This window comes from Saccostrea echinata, unplaced genomic scaffold, assembly GCF_033153115.1.
Source record: "Saccostrea echinata isolate AGI-Se365-2 ecotype Australia unplaced genomic scaffold, CSIRO_AGI_Sech_v1 ptg000053l, whole genome shotgun sequence".
Taxonomy (NCBI): Eukaryota; Metazoa; Mollusca; class Bivalvia; order Ostreida; family Ostreidae; genus Saccostrea; species Saccostrea echinata.
The window spans coordinates 1207856-1231298 of record NW_026889802.1 but is presented as its reverse complement, the minus strand read 5'-3'; the positions used below and the strand labels follow the sequence as shown (position 1 = coordinate 1231298).

The 23443-nt window shown below is 34.5% G+C and overlaps 1 protein-coding gene across 1 annotated transcript; it reads left to right on the top strand.

Annotated features, from left to right (window-relative positions):
* The first annotated feature begins 1332 nt into the window (after nucleotides 1-1332).
* On the top strand, nucleotides 1333-22896 carry LOC133204405 (RYamide receptor-like). The gene is made up of 2 exons (XM_061340128.1): nucleotides 1333-2078; nucleotides 22458-22896. Exons 1-2 carry the CDS (start codon nucleotides 1377-1379, stop codon nucleotides 22890-22892), a joined length of 1137 nt encoding a protein of 378 aa, XP_061196112.1. The 5' UTR covers nucleotides 1333-1376; the 3' UTR covers nucleotides 22893-22896.
* The last annotated feature ends 547 nt before the right edge of the window (nucleotides 22897-23443 follow it).

Genomic DNA, 23443 nt, shown 5'->3' with positions numbered 1-23443 from the left:
CAGAAAGTAATCCATTTCGAATGCACAAGGATAATTGTAAACACTGTCGAATTAACACAGTAGTCTTCAACAAATGAAGTTTCAAAGTGTTGATTATGGAACAAAAAAATTGCACTTGAAGATGACACCAGGTACTCTGATACGTGTATTTTGAGTTCGATCTGGACTACAGTGCCTGTAGGAAAGAAAGCCAGAATTTAGAAAAAGTACACTATCACTGATATTTTACATTGCTTGGAAAAACAAAATTGTTCCAATTTAAGTGAAACTACACTGATATAAATATAGATGTTTTAATGACATTTAATAATATTTCCTATCCTGCAAGTCTATGAACGAATTCAAGATATCCCAAGTCAACTTTATTTACGTTGCTCATTCATCGTGGTTAATAAATGCAAAGAAGAAGAAAACAAACCTTTAATGTATTGCAGTAACAAGATGCCCTTTCACGTATTTCACTATTTCGTCATGGTTATCCCTTGAATTGGGTTGTCATAACTCTCATTGATACATCACCTTAGCTTGTTGTGTTTTCTTTGTTTAGATAGCCGCTCGAATTAACGTTCAAATATGTGTGTCATTTCCGGGAAGATAACTCTGCACTTTACAGTAAAACGTGTTTAATTTCTAAACGCGTTTAGATATAAAACATGTTAAGACATAAGTGTTTAGTTCTTAAACACAATACTATACACGTTTAGATCTAAACATGTAATAGAAGTGTTTATTTCCTAAACGCAATTTTTACAGTGTAAGTAACAATACAAACGCCACTTTATGCAAGTCTTATATCAGATTTAACACTTCGAATTAATATAATGTACACTCCTGCAGAAAAATTGCATTATTTATATTTAATATAGTAATATATCCGATCACGAATAGCCACTTCATTACTTTGTCGATATAAAAGTTAATGGCGATCGATTTAATTTGACGTGGAGTGAAATAAGAGAATCTCTGACACTAGGAACTCAGATAAAGTTTAGAGATTGATCACCAGTCGTACTATAAGATGTAATACTACATCATCGACAGTGCTTTCGCGAGTTTCTAATGGTCCTGAAGAAAAACACTGAAGACTCCAATCACGTGTCCAGTGCTTTATGAAGTTTATAATCCTTTCTATCTCTAAGCGTATCTTAGCTTTGTCTCAGACATCTCAACGATAATGCATTTAAATGTTAAATCATACGGAAAGGGCTGACTGATATAACAGGCTCAGTCAATGGAGAGAAATTCTTAGGAATAACGGGAAAAGAACGCTTTAGGATCTAACAATGTTTCAGCGGCTAATCGTCTTTGGACACTAAGGAGTGAGGGAGAATGAACCGCTGATTTATGAAATATTCTAAATTTTCATCTTGGAAACAATGAACGTCAGTATAAATGACACAGTACAATCGGCGCCACAGATCTCTACATTTCTACAATCGCTCTTCATCGTGATGTATTCCTTTATTATAGTGATTGCAGTAGGGGGAAACAGTATCGTGTGTTATTTGGTGTATGCTTATAAGCGGATGAGGACGGTCCCAAACTATTTCATCGTCAATTTAGCCTTAAGTGATATTATAATGGCGATTTTCTGCATTCCATTTACGTTTGTGGCCAATCTAATGCTTAATTATTGGCCATTTGGAGAGTTAATGTGTCCGACCGTATGCTACCTCCAAATAGTGTCTGTATTTGTGAGTGCTTATACACTTATGGCAATGAGCGTAGACCGATACATAGTGATTGTACATCCATTTAAGAAAAGAATAACTACAGAGTATACGTTGTTTATCATTATCATTATCTGGATTTTATCTCTGTCTATCCCTATCCCTACATTGTTCAATGCCCGGATTAAGTATTATTCGAACACGAGTGGCCAGTGCCTTGAGATTTGGGAGGGTAATGAGAGAGGGCGGTACGCTTATAGCGTAGGGATCATGGTCCTACATTATTTTGCCCCGATGGTCGTCATGATGTTTTGTTACACGACAATTAGATATCACATATGGTTAAAACACAATCAAAAAGACGATCAGAACAAACGGAGGCTACAACTTGCGTCCGCCAAACAGAAAGTAAGTGAGATGAATGAGGTATAGAGATGCATGATAGCAATGTTCAATGTGTCTTATTTTGTCACGTTTAGCACTGAATGTTCTTTACTGTTCACCTTGAACCATGCTATTCTATACATAATACTTGTTATCAATATTTAACGAATTCTTTTAAAGCAGGTTGCATGTCGGAAGAAGTCCTTATGTGACACTCATGTACTATCTACAAAAAGTAGCCGTAGATGACTGCTCTAGCTAAGCTACACCCAATAGCTATTTTTTACGTAGTTATGCTATTTAGCTACAATCAGAGCCAAAAATAACATTTTTGCTATTTGTCTCTGCTACAGTGTATAATCCTCAAAAACCGCGTTATCTATTTTAGACAAAAATGCACGATTAATTTCGACTCATTACCTATAGGGTAAGTAAATTTATGTGTCACCAAATTATAATCTACATGCAGTAGTAAAAGAAAAGTGTGTAATCTAATTTATACTTAAAACTTTCAGTGGATATATAACTTAATCATTAAAGTTATGCACATGTAAACTTCATTATAACAAGCAAATTTAGAGAATTGTGATCCTTCTCTAACGGGGTCTTTTGTTGGGATGCAATTAATCAATGGGCGTATTATACCTTTCTTGCATATCCAATCTTTTTCGTACAATTTGAATGATACTGTCACAGGTAATTAATGCACATGTAAAAATATAAAAGCCCTGTCTTTTCAGCTACAAAAGCTACAGCTAAGGTTAAAATATTCGAAAAGAAGGTCAAATTTCAAGATCAAAAGCAATAGTACATTCAGAAAGGTCTTGTCACAGGTTTTGCAGACAAGAAACATGAACATCTTCTCTCATCGCAAGTTACACGTAATTACTAAAAAATTTTTTAAAAGATAATCATACTTCAAGGTCAAGATCGTGAGGTCAAAAATCACAGTGGATTTAAAAAGGTCTTCTCATAGGTAATGCATATGTGAAATATGAAAGGTGTAACTTCTCTCATTCAAAAGTTATTAGTAGGATTAATTTTTGGAAAAGTGGTCACTTCAGGGTCAAGGTCATGAGGTCAAGATTGAAATTATGCTTGAAAAGGTTTGTCTAAGATCATGCATATATGAAATATAAAACCCTTTCTTCTCTCATTGACCGTTCACGGTAGCTCAGTGATCGGGAGGTCGTGAGTTCGAATCTCGGCCGCGACTGACCTAAGTCGATAAAAAATGGGTAGCAACTGTTCCTTCGCCATGCGCTCGGCACTTTGAAGTGAAAGTTGCGGGTCCTTCGGATGAGACCTTAAAGACTGAGGCCCCGTGTCACGGCAGGCGTTGGCACGATAAAGATCCCTCACTGCTCAATGGCCTTGAGTGCCGAGTTAAGGTCAAAATTTGAAGCCCTTCACCGGTATATGGTGACGTCCCTATATGAGTGAAAAATTCTCGAATGGGACGTAAAACAACATACAATCAATCAATCAATCTTCTCTCATTCAAAAATTATTAACAAAGTTATTTTTTTTTTTTGAAAAGTAGGTCAAGGTTCATGGACAAGAAGTCCAAGGTATTCCAATGGAAGCTAAAAGCTGATTTCCAGCGGGACCATACTATATATAATATAAGATAATGCTTTTATGGAGCAATGTATGTATATAATGAATATAAACATTGTATTATAGGGGTATCAAACCACAACTTTCTTAGACTCGCTATTGGACGCATTCTACATGTAGGTAATCAAATTTCCATGCATTTACAGCACGTGTTAAATGCATTATCTTAGTATAATTTCCTTTATAGTCTGGAATTTCCTTAAGTAATGAACTAAAATTAGGTCACATGACAAGTGATGTTTATTTTATATCCAATCGAATGCTTAAGTATTGTAAACTGCAGCGAGTTCAGTATCCTGTCCTTAACAGTGTTAACATCTTACGTTTGTCAGTTATCGTGAAAATGCCCTCTACGTACAGAAACTAGGTTTCTGAGATACGCTATTGTAATCGACTGAGCCGGTCTGTAATAGTAATGATCATAATAGAACCCAGCCCTAACTCCAGAACTCCTGACTCAGGTGCCACGAATTTAACTATTTTGGAAGCACTCTTTCTCATTATAACCATGCACTTGCCTCTCTGCTAAATACTACTACCAGTACTTAAGAGCAGATGGGATTTTTGAAGAAATTATGCATTGCCGCTATTTAACAAATAGACCCGAGACCTATCACCAAAACCCCTGACCCAGGGGCCACGAATTTCACAATTTTGAAGAGGCACCCTTGCTCATTATATATGCACTTAGTTTGTCTGCTAAAGATAGGGAGAAAAGAAAATTTAAAAGAATTTATGCATTTTTATTATATGATCATTTGAGGTCCACACTAACACTAGAACTCCTGACCTTGGGGCTATACATTTCACAATTTTGGTAGAGGGTTCAATGCTTATTAAAATCATACCAACTTTGACCGCTTGATGTCCAAGAGTAAACAAGATTTTTAAAGACTGCATTAATTTTGATGGTTTTAGTACCACCCATAAGGCCCACCCCTCCCCACCCCCGAGGGTTGGGGGTTGAACTTCACAATTTTGGTCCCGTTCATTCACACATACACAATGCAAAAATTGGTTCAGCGGTTCCAGAGAATAAGCTGAGGGTGTTGCAAGATGACGGACAAAAACAGATAGCAATAGTCACCTAAGTGACTCAAGCGACCTTAAAAAGGAAATGGAATTTTTTTTCAAAACCTATAATGAAATATTTTTTTAGGTACAGTAACGTGGGAGGCTATGCCAACATAAAGTGACTCTTTTCAAATAATGATAAGATAGGGGGTGGGGGTGGGAGACGTTGTCTTTTTATATATGCATCACGGTACCTGTGTAATTGGTTAATGCTCTGTTAAGTGCACACGTGTTTAATATGCCAGACATATGAAGGTATAAATCTGTGATGACAACATAAATAGTTTATACAAAGCATGCACACTAGCAACCAATCGTGCAAGTTCATTGGATTTCAGAACGTACTGGGAACCCTGCCTTTCAGGCACGGAGATAAACTAAGTTACACAGTAATGTGCACATGGAAGTCATGTCTTAACCGTTCAAATAGTTCACTCATTCTTAACTGTCAATTATGTAAAAGCAAAGTAAAGAAAAAAAATTTAAGTTGTATGTTGGCAATTTCACGGAAGCTTTAATGGCTCTAATTATAAATAACAATCGATTTAGCCGGCATCATAAGAAAACAAATTGTTTACACTTCTGTCTTGCTTTACGGACCATAAGGAGACCTAATCAGGTAAACCATCTTGTTAAAACTTCCTGCATTGAATTTACTGCAGAGAGTTGGTGGAGGGTAGGATTGCTTGCCGAGGCTTACAGAACATCGTGAAAAACGGGCATTAAGCTTCCGACGTTCTGCAATAATCTGTGTGTATAATAATTTTTCTCACTTCACATCAAACGTCCCCGAGCGAGCGTAAAGATATGACTGACACGAATACCTACGGAAGCCCATTTAGGACCTATCAAAAAATATTTTTGAATTCGACATATAACGAATTGTCGAATTTGTTATAACAAATTTAATTCGTTATAACAGTTTCTTTCAATTCGTTATAACGAATTTAATCTGTTATAACAAATTTATTGAACTAGTTATAACGAATTCAAAAATTTATTATAACGAATTAAATTCATTATAACGAATTCTGAAACTTGTTATAACGAATTAAATTCGTTAAAACGAATTCTCTAATTTGTTATAACGACTTAAATTCGTTAAAATGAATTCGACAAATCGTTATATCGAATTCATACATATTTTTCTATAGGCCCCGATTGTTGAATTCGATTTAACGAATTTAATTCGTTACAACAAATTTTTGAATTTGTTATAACGAATTAAATTTGTTATAACAAATTTTTGAATTCGTTTAAACGAATTTAATTCGTTATAACAAATTTTTGAATTCGTTTAAACGAATTTAATTCGTTATAATAAATTTTTGAATTCGTTATAACTAATTCAACAAATTTGTTATAACAGATTAAATTTGTTATAACGAATTTAAAGAAATTGTTATAACGAATTAAATTTGTTATAACAAATTCTACAATTCGTTATATCGAATTCAAAAATATTTTTTGATAGGCCCTAAATGGGCTTCCGTAAATACCTGCTAGTCCTGGAAATAATTTTTATAGTAGAAATCACGAGCAATGCCCCTATGGAGATTTGGGTTACATTTTTTGTTCTGTTCCTTTAATAACGTATTTAATTTTTTTTTCTACGTGTTTTGGAAGTGCAAAACTATTTTAAAATGTCTTGATGTGCTATGGATAGCAGTAAGCACCTAATAAGCTCATACTAGTATTTAATCGAATATTACCATTTGGGAAAATCAAAGTGTTTCATAGTCGTTTTAGGCGCCTTCCTCTTTTAAAATGGACTTGTCAAGAATTGTCAGTTTTTTGCTTTACTACAGTGTAGCTCTGCTAGAACAATATGTAAGCACACCTTCATTCAGTCGGATTTGCCTTAAATGTATGAGGGACCGTTTGAGGTATTTACTGCCATTAAGTGATATCATCTATTTGAATAGGTAATATTGCCGAATTGATACCTATTCGAACAAATGATATCACCTATTCAAATCAAATAGGTGATATCACCTATACATTTTTAATATTCGAATGAGTGACATCACCTATTCAACAATGCATGAAAAAACAACTGCTCCTAAGACCATACATGTATATGCATTGCATAAATTTACTCTATTCAGAAAGTAAACTTTTCAGTCTCTTTGTATATAAATTATAACATAGAGAAAGTATTGATAAATACTAAGTATAGCAAAACTGACTGCAAGTAATATGTATAACTTCACAGATATCGAAAACTTATGGTGTTTAAAATTGTCTTAGACAACAACACAGGGGGAAAGGGTAGTCCGAATTTGCTCAGGGTTAATTGAAATCTAGTTTTTCATATGTAAAATTAGGTTGCTCTATGGACCCTTTTTTGTGTACATGTACGAACAGTGCCTCTTGGTTTCAAAAAGGGTATTTTACAGTGAATCTTCAGTTTATTTGATTTACTAATGCTGAAATAGTACAGGGTGTGGTCCATCGTCGGATACCCACGGGTGATCTCGTCTTTAAATCATCACCCGTGGGCAAAATCGCCGAAATTGCTAATTTGTTGATTATAGACAACCAATCAGAAAACTGGAACTCCTCAATTTTGAAAATACGTTTATTAGTTTGCTATATATGCTTAATTTCTTGACGCTTGTTAAATAAGTGCAAATTTTGTTTTAAAACGATTAAAGACAAATCGCATAGGTCACTTACATCAAATACCAGTGAGAGTGAAAAATTATATGGAAGTACCTTTCTCAAACTGCGAAATGCACCGGTAGGTGGATTTATTTGCAATCCGTGTGTTAATTATGGAAAAGTATTTTGTCATTACCGAACATACATACATAACGTAAACTTTAATTTGTTGATTTGCCATCGCGACTCTGGGGAACAGTCAATCAAATGACCCGCGCATATTAATTACTTACAACGATTTTTCGGCGAGTTTGCCCACGGGTGATGAGTAAAAGACGAGATCACCCGTAGGTATTCGACGATGATTAGGGTCAACAAGTCCAGAGAATCTTTTGTAATCTTTATAAAAAGTTTGTTTAAGAATAACGAAACCAAATCATCATTTTCTTATCAATGCCAAAACAGTAAATTTGTTCTTCGAAAGCCTTTTAAAATTTCATCCTTAACTTTGCACTGAAGCTGGATTGCCTTGAAAAAGGGACCGTTCATTATATAATGCCTTAAGAAATGCAAATAGGTGATATCAGTCATTCGAATAAGTGATATCACTCAATAATCTGCTCATATTGGCCAATACCCAAAGTCAAATTAATCCTGCAAATCTAAACTAGGTTAGACATGGCTAAAAGCATACTCGATCAATAGCCATCACAGGGAACAAGAATATTCATTGAATGTGGAGGTCTGAGAAATGTTACGGGCGCTTACATGGCTGCATGAGTGCCAGTGCTAAGAAAATGTAATGTTCTTATCAGTTCAAGTTTAGTAACATGAATGATGTACCAGTACCTTTGATTATCAATGTTTGGTACATAATGCACTATTACCCTGAATTCCAGAGTTGATAAAAATATTGGTTCTCTTGAGGACCGATGGTAGTGAAAACATGCATTAGTATCGCTGAGTATCTTTTGGAATTCCTTGAGTTCCTGTGAAATATTGTGGTACTTCTGAGTGTCACTATTGTAAAACATACCAATGGGCAGTATAGGTAAAAGGTACAATTCTGTAATGTATCGGGGTTTTTTTATCCGTCTGGATAGATGCTAAACAGAGAGTCCTTAGATGTTAACATTTTTGATGACTTCCTAAAGCTTAACATACCTTTCATTATATACATTAATCGGATTGATAGAGCAGTTATCAGCAAAAATATGAAAAGAAGTCATGTTTACGATCTTCTCAAAGGGAAAGTGAAATGTGCAGGATAGGGGTTACTTACGCCTACTTAAAGAAAAGGAAAAAATACAAGACAACAAATATTGAAGGAAATGAATGACATCCGATGAAATTTCTTGTAAAATGTTTATTTATTGTTTATCTGTTCAGAAATTTTAACCGCTATCGAAGTTGTTGTATTTGACATTAAAGGTTATAATTTCTGGATACATAAAAAATGACAATCAAACGTTGCAGAGTTTCTGTAAGGTCTTAAAGACAGTACCCTAACATTCTGTGTTCTGGTTTGTTTAGAGATTCTGAAATATTCTGCTTCGCAATTGCACCGAAAAGAGGGAAAGGGGGAGGGTGAAAGTAAGGTGATTAAAGATATATATATGTAAAAACTGACCATTAAAAAAATTAAAAGTTTTATTGAATGCTATTTTGATCAAAAGGTAAAAAAATATCAAAGGTCAAGGTTATATGTTAATATCATTGTCATCAAGTTTACAAGGACCTTAACTTTAACTTTGGTCAACTTTCATGATCAAAGGTCAAGAGTTCCTTCACAGATGCTTTTATGTTTCTACGACTCCTCGTTTAAAAGTTTTGACGTTAACGAAGAAAGCCGAAGAACTTAAGATATCTATACTTATAAATGAATAAATTTTGCAAATAAACTCAGAAACGCCTGCACAAGAGTTCTTTCTTAATCCCCTATGAATACACTAGGTACAAGATGATGTCCGTAAACTATATTTAAATTTCATTCACATATTAAGTATCGTACATTAAATTAAAAAGTCTACTTTCATTTTCTATAAACAGCCATGAAATAGCAAAAACGTGAGTATGGTGGCGGATTTAAGTTACTGGCAATTTTTAATGAAACTGACAACAAGCAATCGTTTATTTATTTCATAAAACGTCATCACTGAATTATTCAATCAAAAATTGATTTAAATGATATAAAAGAAATAAGTTGTGATAACCGATTAAAAAGGGAAATGTGCAAATTATTTTCGTCATTCACTGATCTTAATATTGACAGAAACTTCTAGAACATCGTATAGCATCGATCATGATGTTAAAAAGAAAAAACGAGGCGATTATAGCTGCATGAACATAAAAAATGGTCATATGGAAATAATGGTAAATCATTGATAACACTATAAGTTGTGAATATATTTATATATCGAAAGACGATTAGTAGGTTTTCCTAATAAATTTATCGGTAAAATTTGTTAGTATATTCCTCACCGAGAGCTTCGCGGCAACGAACCCGAAGTACAATATGTATTTCGTAATAAACTTGTTTACATGAAAAAGAAAATTAATGAATAAAGTATTGTTCAAATACAATTAAAGCTGGTAAAATTGTGTGCTTTAATCAATACATTTTTTTTAGGATACAGTCTTTTGTATCAAATACTCGTTCTATTCATAGGGCGTTAAAAGCTAATTTTTACAACAAAAAAAAAAAAAAAAAAAAAAAAAAAAAGAAAAAGAAAGAAAGAAAGAAAAAATCAATTTATAAGTAAAATGTGCATATTATCTGCATTTTTCCTTGACGGAAATGAAATAAGAGCACCTGAAGTGCAATATCCATAACATAATATACCAGGTTTCACAACAAACGTCAATAATAAAATGAACTTGTTATTTTTCAAGTTTCTACGAAAGCGGGGGGGGGGGGGGGGGGAGATTCGCATCTACTTCTACTCCAGAACTAAATGCGGGATTTTGAACAAAGTATTTCTTGAAGCTATAAGCCTGTAAGCTGTCAGTAGAAACTGCAATATATATTATTGAAATTTTTCTGTCGGTAGTGGTATAAATTCAATCCCCCGCGCTTGCGCGGGATTTCATCTAGTGCTTTTATGTTTCTACGACTCCTCGTTTAAAAGTTTTGACGTTAACGAAGAAAGCCGAAGAACTTAAGATACACCTCTCAAAGTTTTGTATTGTTTGTAGGTTTTTTGTTTTTTTTTTTTTAGACAATCCACTGTTCGTTGTCTTCACTGCATATATTAAGCTGATTTTTTTGGTATGTCTTGATGAGCTATTTCGCTTAAGTTTTTTCGAATCATTCTGTTTTCAGTCAGTTTATCCCACTTATTTTCAGGAAGCTTGCATTTCTTAAATTCTATGGTCGTTATAATGACATTGTTAACAAATATCTTGGCTGACGTATTTATATCATTTGTTAGGCCTTTGTTTTTATACTAAATTTGACTACGGAATGTTTCCTGTAACTGACTAATACATAGGGCTCGAGGCAGGTTTGGGTGGTCGATAGGGGATGCTTACACCTCTTAGGCACCTGATCCCACCTCTGCAATTTCCGGGGGACTGTGTTTTATGTGCTGTTCCCAGATTTGTATTGTTTGTAGATTTTTTCAGATCAACTACAGTTCACTGTTCTTTATCTTTACTGCATATATTGAGCTGATTTTGGTGTTTTGATGAGTTACAGATCAAGTTCGAATTTGATGATTTTTGACGGAAATATGGTCCAAACCACTAAGGGACTTGATATATACAATGCTGAACACTCATAATGCTTGTTCCAGATACTTTCTAGTTTTGGCCCTTTTCTGAATAAACATGCAAATTACCAGCAGTAGATTAACCCGCTTGCACTACTCTATCGATTGTTCGCTGTATTGTTACACACTAATTTTGTTGGAAAAATAGTTTGGAGTGTTTACTTATTGTTTTATAAAGTCTGCGGGGGAGGATGAGATTAAAATTATGACATATAGCCCGAAACTTGTTAAAACGTACATAGGGATCATACAAATAAATACATTTCAAAATAAAAACAATAATCATCCAGCGAAAACCCCTCCCCAGAAATGATATTATATTAACTTTTTGGTATTAACCATTCAAAAGTGAGCTTGGTATGTTATGCAGGTTCACAAAATGGGCATTGTTTTTATTTGAAAAGTGTGTCCTATTCTATATATCGGGCATTTCTTTTTGATCTGATGTTAAATTTCATTTCAATTAGGAATGTAGAAGTAACACGAACTATATTCTTTTACGCTCACAGGAAGTACATTTTTCTTCTGATTTAATCACGGAAATGGCGTCAAATAATTATTCATTTTGATATTTGATTTTTCTTCAACAAGATGTTTGTCATACGGAAATTTTAGCCGATAATTCCTTCAATAAGCACAATAAGACAGATAAATAGATCTGGCAAAGTCTGAACACAAATCTTCTCCAAAACTGGGTTACCAGACACGCATTTATTAATTAGTCTGAAAACTGAAGCTGAGGGACAATAATGCGAACCTGAATATCACAATTATCAGTGAAGTCGTGCATAAAGAACATTTTAGATTGTTATTTGAAAATAATGTTTATCTTGTTTAACGATGAGTTTTCGTCAGTTTACTGTTTATAGTTGTACCAATCATGGTCATATAACAATTCTCCTTTGTTTAAGTTCAGGTGTCATGAATTGGTATCTATTATTACATTTATTATATGATTGAATAATTTCCCTCTTTCTGATTGGCTGAGATCCAACAATGTTAGAAAAATACTACGTTATATTGACCTACACGTGACCTTCCAGGTCAATATAAGGAATTATTGCAGGTCAATATAATGAATCACGTGAACTTCCAGGTCAATATAAGGAATTATTGCAGGTCAATATAATGAATTATTCCTGTTCCATTTTTTCATGTTACAATGTGTTCTTGTTGAAATTTCTCGTTAAAACTTTCAATTAAAGCAAAAAAAAAAAAACAGTCTTGTAGGAGTTTGCTATCATTTAATCATATAATAAAACAGTTATTGCTGTTTTTTGAGGTCAATACGATGATTTAGACACCTTCGAAGTACAATATTCACCTCGCCCTTCGGGCTCGGTGAATATTGTACTCCTCAGGTGTCTAAATCATCGTATTGACCTAAAAAACCAGCAATAATTGTATAGTATATTACGCACATTAAAGGATTTGCCTAAAAAGAGGCCTTCTTTATTTTCGTTTGCCTTAGAAGCAATATCATTTTACAAAATTTGAAACAAGTCCCATGAGCCTTGACGGTCACCTGAGTAATGGGTATCATGAGGCGTGACCATTTGAGCCCCACCTGGAACTAAAACTATGGTCTCTAAGGACAAAAACTTTACAGTTAATTGTTGACCATGGTCTCATGTGTCAAAAGATTTTACTGTGTGATGATGTTCAGAATCATACATCATACAATCATAAATCTTTTCTCCCTATAATTCAGGAGTAAAGAAGATAAGGTACATGTACACTGTATTATAAATTTCAATATGTAACCAATTTAGACCCAGCCTGGGTCCTGACCCCTAAACCCGAGGGGGGGATAGATTTTATAAATTTGTAGGTGCTAGACTCTCATCACATTTATGCAAACAATTTGACTGCTTGATGTCCATGAGTAATGAAACAATTTTTCAAAGACATTTTAAAATATGTTATTTAGATATCGAAATTTTGGTAGAGGCTGTGTTAATTGTAATCATATAATATCAGAGAGTAAAGAAGATTTCAAACATGAAATGTATTTCCAATATACGACCAACCTAGCCCTCAACCCTTAGGCCTGAACACTGAAGCCAAAGGACATGAAGGGCATCATATAATCACTTTTTTAAAACTAATTTATGTTATTGGCATCCGGGACTGTCTTTTATGGTGATTAAACATTATACCAGTGTTTTCCTCATTATATGTGGGGTTCTTTAATTATATGAAGTCTTTCTTACATTACATCGTGTGCAGCTTCCATTATACACGGTACTTCTTTCATTATAGATACAGAGTTATGATGTAGACACAGTATATGGGTGCTTTTTACTGTATATGTTTGATCTTTCGGAAGTTACTTTTCAGAACATCCCTTTTTGAACTAACAAAGTAATATCCTTTTTAGTCTTATATATGAACATTCTTACATCTGTCTTAAAAAGTATTCCTTTATATACAATGTACTGTGGATAAAAGAGTATTCGCTGAAGTTTTGTTTTGTTTTTGTTTTTGTTTTTTTTGTTTTGTTTTGTTTTTATGCCCCTGGATCGAAAGATCCCGGGGGTATATTGTTTTTGTCCTGTCTGTCTGTTTGTCTGTTTATCTGTTTGTCTGTTGTCAACTTTAACCTTGCCCATAACTTTTGATTGGTTGAAGCTATGACTTTCATATTTCACAAGTGTATTCCTTGTGACAAGACCTTTCTTTGGATACCATCATATTTGACCTTTTGACCTTGACCTTGGAGTTTGACCCACTTTTGCAAAATTTTATGAGACTTTAACCTTGGCCATAACTTCTGAACAGTTGGTGCTTGGAGTTTCAAACTTCACATGTGTATTCTACGTGAAAAGGCCTTCCTTTGGATACCAACCACTTTGACCTTTTGACCTTGACCTAGGAGTTTGACCTACTTTTGAAAAACTTTAACCTTGGCCATTACTTTTGAACGGTTAGAGCTAGGGCTTTCATACTTCACATATGTAATCCTTGTGACAAGACCTTCCTTTGGATACCAACCACTTTGACACTTTGACCTTGGACTTTGGCCTACTTTTGAAAAACTTTAACCTTGGCCATAACTTTTGAATGTTTGATGCTAGGGCTTTCATACTTCACATATGTAATCCTTGTGACATCAACTTCCTTTGAATACCAACCTCTTTGACCCTTTGACCTTGACATAGGAGTTTGACCTACTTTTGAAAAACTTTAACCTTGGCCATAATTTTTGAATGGTTGGTGCTAGGGCTTTCATTCTTCACATATGTAATCCTTGTAACAAGACCTCTCTTTGGATACCAACCACTTTGACCCTTTTACCTTGACATAGGAGTTTGACCTACTTTCGAAAAACTTTAACCTTGGCCATAACTTTTGAATGGTTGGTGCTAGGGCTTTCAAATTTAACATTTTTTATATTCTCTTTGGATACCAACCACTTTGACCCTTTTACCTTGACATAGGAGTTTGACCTACTTTCGAAAAACTTTAACCTTGGCCATAACTTTTGAATGGTTGGTGCTAGGGCTTTCAAATTTAACATTTTTTATATTTTGGCCTGGATTTTGACTTGCATTTGAGAAACTTTAACCTTCGCCATAAGCTGCCATACGGGGGCATCAGTGTTTCACAAACACATCTTGTTTTGCTGCATGTATTAGTGCTTTATAATTTACTTCCTCAAAACTCTGATTTAGCGTGCACTTGAATTCTTGAATTTGAGATATGTTTAAGAACTGTTAATAAACCCGCAAGTCAGCCAAAGCATCGTGGAATAAGCACATAGCACAAATTATTTAACCTGATAGAACTCCGATTCGAAAACAAGTCGATACTTCCGTAGTTTACTACCAGAGAGAGAGATAGAGTTTGTTGCACTGTAAGCGCTTCCTTCATTAAAAACCAATTATTTCTTAATATAAAATCATAATCGATGATTCCTTCATCGATACCACATCTTGAGTATTATTATATCATTTTGAGGAAAATTAGCTTGCTAAAACTAGTCAAGAAGGCACTAAGCAGCGGTTTTTTTTTCTAGGTCTAACTTTAACCAACTTTAACACAAAACCCATTGTGACGTCACAGCAGTGGGATACGAAAAAAATATCCAATGAGTGATATCCACGGGATAAAGGAGTAAACTTGTGATAAAATGACATAACTGTATCATATAATTTAAGAAGTACCGTATATAATGGAAGTTGCTATATAATGTAAGAAAGACTTCATATAATTAAAGTAGCACCAGGTACACATGAGGAGAACACTGTGTATAATGTTTCATCATCGTATAAGACGGTTCGGCGTTCTATAATATGTCCTTTAGAATAGAAGAATATTTTCAAATACGTAATGTGTTTTTAATATATGACAAACTTAAACTCTAGATCTATCTTTGTGTCTAGACCCAGGAGCCATAACTTTCACAATTTTGATAAAAGGTCCAAGTTATTTTTATATATAATCACCTTAGTCCCACCATGGCCCGGGGACCATGAATTCACAACTTTGGGATTGGCTATGTATTTGATCGTGGAAACAGTTTGCATGCTAAATGCTTATGTTCAGAGACGAAAATTTAGACAAACTAATAAAGCCCCACTTTAAGCTAAACGCATGAACCATGGACTCAGAGGCCATGACATTAACAATTTTGGTAAAAGTTGTATACTCATTTTAATCATGCAAATAGTTTATCTGCTAAATGTCTATGAGTGAAGAATATTTTATAAGATACAATGCATTTTTTTCAATGTAAGACCAAGTAAGCCCCACTTGGGGCCTGAACCCTGAAGACCAGGGGTCATGAATAGTTGGCAATGGGCTTTTTGCTTACGATAATCATTCTGACAGTTTGCCTGCTAGATTACCAAAAAGTAAAAAAAAAAGTAAAGAAAGGTTTTTTGTCACACCCCTCATGAACCAGGGAAACAGAGACTGTAAAATTCAACATTTTGGTTCCCTTCACCGATAGATGCTACATACCAAAATTGGTTTGTTTGTTTTGCTTGTTTAACGTCCCTTCGAGAAATTTTTCACTCATATTGAGACGCCACCAATTGCCGGTAGAGGGCTGCAAATTTTAGACCTGTACTCGGCACTTAAGGCCTTTGAGCAGTGAGGGATCTTTTTCGTGCCAGCACCTACTGCGACATGGCACCTCGGTGTATACGGTCTAATCCAAAGGACTGGTCACCACATCCCGCAGTGGTATTCGAACCCGCGACATAAGGATTAACTCCTTACTCTGCGACTTAAGAGCAAATGCTCTACCACTTCGCCACGCGGGCAACCCAGAATTGGTTAAAAATTATTTAGGCTTTCCAGAGAAGAAGCTGACAATGTAAAAAAAGTTTAAGACTGACGGACGACGCACGACGATGTACGGTCGAAGACAGATAGCAACCATTGTAGGTCACCTTTGTTTACCGAAAAATGAAAGATATTCAAAGGATATTGTATTGATTTGACAGAAAATGTGTGATTAAGGAAAAAAGAGCAAAAGAAATGCAACCTCGGGCGAAGATCGGAAAAGGCAGAAGCAAATACGCGGTGTAGTGATAATAATACCTCCTCGTTTTTGTAATTCCGTCTTTTCGCCTCCTCATTTTCGCTTTTTCGCTTCCTTGCTGTTGGATCTTCGCACTGTTTCCTTCACATCTTCGCCCTTGTGGCGAAAGGGCGAAGATGTGACTCTCTAAGCTTTTGGACGCTGCAAGTGAATTATATTTTCCGTGGTTGGGCGAGGCATTTTGGAGTAGAATTTCTAAAAAATTCTTGTACATTTGATTGACATAGAAGTAACTTCGATCTGCAGTGTGTGTAAACGTTTTCACTTATAGTGTCATTTCCTAGCTTTGTTATTGTTTTTAATGAAATACTTTTCCTAACGCAAATCTATACGGTTTATTGTTAGTAATTTATAATTCATTGAAAAAGACCTTGACTTGAATATTGTATTACCATCAAAATTGTAAGTTGGTTAATACAGTTAGTTGGTGTTTATTGTTCTTCAATAATAAATCATTTGTTTCTGTTAAGGGTGATCAGTTGTGTAAATAAATGAGTTTTTGAGATATAATCAAATTAATCCCGCTCGTTTGTTAATCAGTTGTCCTAACAAAACTAAATAACTCTTTTTCACGCTGTACTTATCGTAGTAACTATTGTCATTTGAATGAACGAAGAGGAATTAGAGCGGTAGGAAAAATTGCTAGTAGTAAAATATTTTCGCTACTGAAAATTAAAAAAAAGATGACTTGTATTAGGTAATAACTTGTAGAAATAAGGTGGAATATCCCTTTTAAATAAGTAATAGATAATGTTTACTTCTTTTATGGTACGAAGTTTCTAATTCCAATGAATATGGTAAAAAGTTATATATGATATGATGGATAAAAGATTGAAATTATTTAGATCATATTTTGTGAAGATTTAAAAAAAAACAGAATATGTTTGTGAAACGCTGATGTTCCTGTATGGATACTAATGACCAAGGTTAAAGCTTTTCAAAAGTAGGTCAAACTCCAAGATCAAGGTCATTCGGTTAAAAAAAAATATGATACACAAAGAAAGGTCGTTTCACAAGGAATACACATGTTAAATATGAAAGCCCTAGCACCAACTATTCTCGAGTTATGATCAAGGTTAATGTTTTCCAAAGTAGATCAAACTCCAAAGTCATGAGGTCAAAAATATTGGTACTGAAAGAAAGGTCTTGTCACATGAAAAACACACGTGAAATATGAAGCCCTAGCTCCAACCGTTCAAAAGCTATGGCGCAAGTTATTTTTTGTGAACAGACAGACAGACCAAAAACTATATGCCCCCGAATCTTCAGATACAGGGGCATATAAACAGTCTTAAGTCCTCTTTTAAGGTCACCTGAGTCACTCCAGTGACATATTGTTTCCGGGATTTTTGTCCGTCATTGTGTATTATGCGTCGTCCGTTGGTCGTAAACTTTTGAACATTTTGGTTTATATCACCTATGGACAAAAGGAAACAAGTTTTGAATTTCTTGGTTTGTACCTCCCGTAGGCTCGGGAGTTGTGGCCAAAACTATAAAAAAAAAAAATAATTCAATCTTCTAGAAAGAAAGCAAACTATTGCTATGGGCCTTTGCCAAATATGTGAAATTCATGGCACCTGATTTCAGGTTCCAGGATGGACGAAGTTTGTCCTTTATTGAAAACACATTTATACTAAAATATTCTCCTTTACTCATGGGCATCTAGCAGGATTGTTTGCATGATTATGATGAGTATTCAACCTTCACTACCATTGTGAAATTCATGACCACTACAGATTCCATGAAACAGTCCTAAGGATGGGGCTAAGTTGCTCATTTTGTCATATTGTAATTTTTGAATTTACTGGGTGGTAGTAAATACAAAAATTACAATATGACAACTTTACCATATTCCTTCAAATATTCTGTTTGCTATTCGATGAATTTATGATTTTCTCTTTCGCAGCTTTAACCCACTGGCACTTGACTATTATTTATATTTCTTATCACAAAAAAGAAATATTTAATCCCCTACATGTACCTAGGTAGGTGGTTAAAAAATTTTGTTAAGATAAACAACATGTCGTTAAGTGCATGTGCTTTAAAATCTTGCTCTTCACTTTTGAAATAACAATTTTATGAGTTGTGCTTGGCTAGTCGTACTTGAGATAAAAACTGTAAGGCCAACTTTAAAATAATGTTTGCTTGCCCTCTTCCGACTCAGGATGACCAAATTGGGTCGATAGGTAGGTGAGAATTTTTTTTCCAAGGAAATTTAAAAATCAATGCTGAATATTCAAAATCTGTTTTCCGGAATGCATAAAAAATAATTGCTTCCTAGAGGTTAAAAAAAGTTTTGAGTCGCGCCATTTTTAGCCAGTCGGTCGGGAGAGGGCAACCAAACATTTTTTTAAAGATGACCTAACCACTTTATTTAACCAATTTGATTTGGATTAGGTCACAGGCGTTTGAAATGCAAAATTCTTGTCCAATTCATAAAATTGTAACCAACGTTAAACATTGGAAACTAAAACTAGACACAAACGTAGTTTATGTTCAGAGGGTGTATCGTTATTCTAAACCAAGGCCATATAGATCAGAATAAATTAAGATCAGGAAATGGGAAGTGTCTTGCATTTTTGGAGAAACTTTTGAAGTCTATAGTTAATGATTAAATAAGGTCATGGTTATTTTTTCCCTTTCAAACTGGGCGGGCATTGGGTTTCACAATACATCGTGTTTTCTTTTGGTTATTAATTATTATTAATTAGTTATTATAATTATTATTGTCAGAAATATATTGACTAATCATTTCATATTCAGATATTTTACTGACTATAGACGATAAAGGCCAAATAACAACTAAATTGTATGACAAGCGAGATGACTTTAGCTTTTCCATCGTCAACTTTCCTTATTTATGTAGTAATATTCCACTATCACCTGCTTATGGTGTTTATGTTTCCTAACTTATTCGCTACTCAAAAGCTTTTGAGTACGATCAATTTTTAAAGGAGGAAGGCTACTCACTGATAAGTTGATGTTACAGGTTTTTCAACAGCCTCGTTTAAAGTCAGCATTTCGTAAATTTTATGGACGTTTTAATGACCTTGTTGGCAGATATAACCTATCATTGAGTCGTATTTTGGCAGACTTGTTTCATACCAATTTGGCCTTTGTTTTTATACTGAATTGACTACGGATAGTTCCGTCTACCTGATCAATATATGGAGCTCACGGCGGGTTCAACAGGGGATGCTTACTCCTCCTAGGCACCTGATCCCACCTCTGGAATTTCCAGGGGTCCGTGTTTTGTGCCCTCTTCACATGTTTGTATTGTTTGTATTTTTTTTTAGATCGATTAATTTTTCTTTAACTTTACCTTATTCATTTCACTACATGCCCAAATGCCCTTTGAACATACAAATAACATACGTCAGTCAAGGCTGAATAGAGACTGAGCAAGTGTTAACACCAGAATCATAAACTTTTATTTAACGGATATTTTAACAACAAAAGCTCTGTAGACCTTTTGACCGACAAGGAATCAGTTAGGGTAAACAAGGTCGTTCTTGAAAAAAAGAATTGCTTTTCATAAATTATTACTTCCTTGTATCGTGAAATTAAGCATTTTAAATCTATATATGAGTTGTTGGAATGCAGTTATGGAACATTACATGACAAAAGCTTAGTCTTTAATTTAACCACTTTTATGTGTCTTCGTAGTAGGCGTTCACATATTAAACATAAATTCATCTTTTACAAGACATTTCGACAACTCTGATTGTCAGACTTTAATGCAACAAAATAATTGGTCTTGTTCAAATTCCTGTGGGAATATACTGATTTATGTCTACAGGATTCTCAGATTTTTCTGTTGGGGTTTTTGGATCAGTTTTTCAGATATATTTTTTTAGGGATTTTCAGATTTATGTTTATGGCGTTTTCAGATTGTTTTATGAATGAGAAGCAAACACTAATGTCTGAAGTCTAAGAAAATCCGCTCTGACAGCTTTATATCCCGACAGTCTTCTTGTTATTCACTTCCTGTACAGCTCTAATTGATCCCATGATGCATAGCGTACTTAATAATCCTGACTCTACTATCTCAATTAATGATTTGTTCTCTTTCAGCAATAGAGCATATCGATGTTTCTTAGAACGTTCAAGAAAACTTGCTGTTTTGAAGATGTCTACCCTGTAGCTACATGCAATAGGAAAACCTAAAATAACAATAAGTTTGTTTATAATCCACAAACTAGTGTGAAACAGTGCTGAGCAAAGTTATGCTGGGAAATCATAAGCCAACCTTCAAATACGCTCTAAATAAGCTTAATTCTTAGTTTTATACATATTTTAATGATGCAGTTTTGCCTTTAAAACTACGTAAGTCGATTACATGGCATCGTTTTCGATAAAAATAGCAGTTCTAGAGGAAGAGTAAAAGCTAGAAAGACAAAACTTTTTTTTTCTACATGTAGTGGCAAGGCAATGTGTCTTTGCATTTGACTTTTTTTTTTGTCCCTGTGGACAATATAAAATCTCGACAGGGATAGATATACACGTATTTATGTTGGTGGAAGGTCTTTGCTCAAAACCCATAGTTAGGTGCCTTTGATAACTATGTTGATGAAACTAAAATGAACAGGATTATATGATTCTAAAAGTTTTAATTCTGTGTAGAACTTGTAACGGCTATTCGCGATCTCGTGCTAGTATGTTAGAGATCTAAAACTTGTTTTGCATAGAGTTAACCCCAGTGCCCTGAAAATCAAAACATTGTTGCATGAAAATCAAATTATTGAGAGAAAGCATTGGTTTCCTACATTTGAAAATATCAGATATACACTTGCTACTAAACGTCCGTAGAAACCTCTCATGAAAAGTTAGGAGAGAGTATCCACTGGGAATATGGTTAATTAGACTAGCAAAAAAGCTCAAAAGAGCCAATAAAAATAACGAAGCATCTAGGAAATATTTATCAAACTTGACAAATTCTTCATTATGCTAGTCTACAGGCCATTATCACCGACTACCATAATCTAATATGAAGACACTTCATCTGTCTACAGCAGTCTTATAACTGTCCTCACAATGAAGTTTTTTAAAGAAGTGATGAGGAAGAAGTATAGAGATAAACTAGTATATGAATATTGGGGAATATTTCAAAGCGCACAAGATTGTTCTACAGTCTAATAAGGGAAACTCTTGCATTTCGCATTTATATAAATTGATAACTTACAGGATTCAATGAAGAGAATATTAGTTTCAGACATTTTTTGAATGCTGAGAAATTATTATTAGATAGCGAACAGGTATATGAATACCAGACTCGACCAAAGTGTGCTTGTTTATAAAAATTAGAAAAGACAATAAATACACCTTTTTCTTTAATGTACTCATAATTCCATACCGCCAATATTTAGGTGAAAGTTTTGAATCATTTTTATTTTATAGAATCAAATACTGAAACGATTTTAGCAGGTCTTTTTATCATCGTTACTTTATCAGTTCTTGAAGACCCTGTATACCTTTGATAGATTATTATCCCCTCACAGCGAAGTTGGAGGGGATATAGTAACGCGCGTGTGTGCGTGAGTTTGTGTATGAGGGTGTAACGGAAGTTACGCAGGTAATAATTTATATGAGGATCGATACGCTCTTTTGTGAGGGGATGCTCCGCTGCGTGGTGCCCTTGTTTCAGTATTTTTATCTAAAAATATCTGCAATAAAAAAAATTACTATAGCAAGCAGTAATGTGACTCAAATGACGACTAGTATTTATGCAGGATGTCTCGAATAGAATAAAAGTAGAAATGATATTTTCCGTCATTATCTTTGCAGATGATCCGCATGATGGTGACTGTGGTGATATTTTACGCCCTCTGCTGGCTGCCTTTCCACGTGATCACACTTGCTGGAGACCAGGATCCTGAGATCTATAACCAGAGCTTTATGCCCGTTCTCTGGGTTTTCTTCCACTGGTTGGCCATGAGCAACAGCTGTTACAATCCAATCATATATATCTGGATGAGCCCGAAATTTAGAGCAGGGCTTCATTTAGCATTCCATAAGTGTTGTCAACGAAGACATTCAAAATGTGAATCTGATGAGCAAATAGACGAAATAGGTGTAAATAATGGGGTTGTTTTACGTATTGAAATCCAATCATCGCAAAAAATAAATAAAAAGTCTGAAGACTGTAGGTATTTATCGCATAAGGAACAGCTTTTGTCTGATAATTACGTTTTACCTGGTAAGATACACAGCGACACCTGAAATAAAGAAGAGAAATTTACTATAATGTGTTATTTATGATGTTATATGCAATAAAAGGGGAAGCAACCGCTACCACATTGTGCATTAAAAGTCACTTAAAACGTTTGCATTTCATATAGAATTTAATAAACAACCACAAACAGGTGTTATACATTTCCGATGACTTGGACCCACCATTGATATGTTACTTGTTCCACCTTCGACTTGTACAAACAAAACTTGAAGGGTATTATTAGTTACACAGTACATTTTTAGTGACATGGGTAACTGGGAGAGAGGAATAAATGATAAATACAAGTATACCAAACTGAGCAGTTGCTAAAACGAATGAATGATGAAAAAAACCAACGGTGGTTTAAAAAGTATTTTAATAAAAAACAGGATGTGTTTGTAAAACACTGGTGCCCCGTATGCAGCTCATGGCGAAGGTTTAAGTTTCTCAAATGCAAGTAAAACTCAAAGGTGAAGAGATAAAAAATATTGGTACTCAAAGAAAGGCATAATACAAGGAATACATCTGTGATATGAGAGCCGTAGCACCAACCATTCAA

Excerpts from the sequence above, each read along its gene's own strand:
- LOC133204405 (XM_061340128.1), top strand. The coding sequence starts at position 1,377 with ATGAACGTCAGTATAAATGACACAGTACAATCGGCGCCACAGATCTCT. Across the intron at positions 2,079-22,457 it reads TTGCGTCCGCCAAACAGAAA|ATGATCCGCATGATGGTGAC; the intron begins GTAAGTGAGATG and ends TTATCTTTGCAG.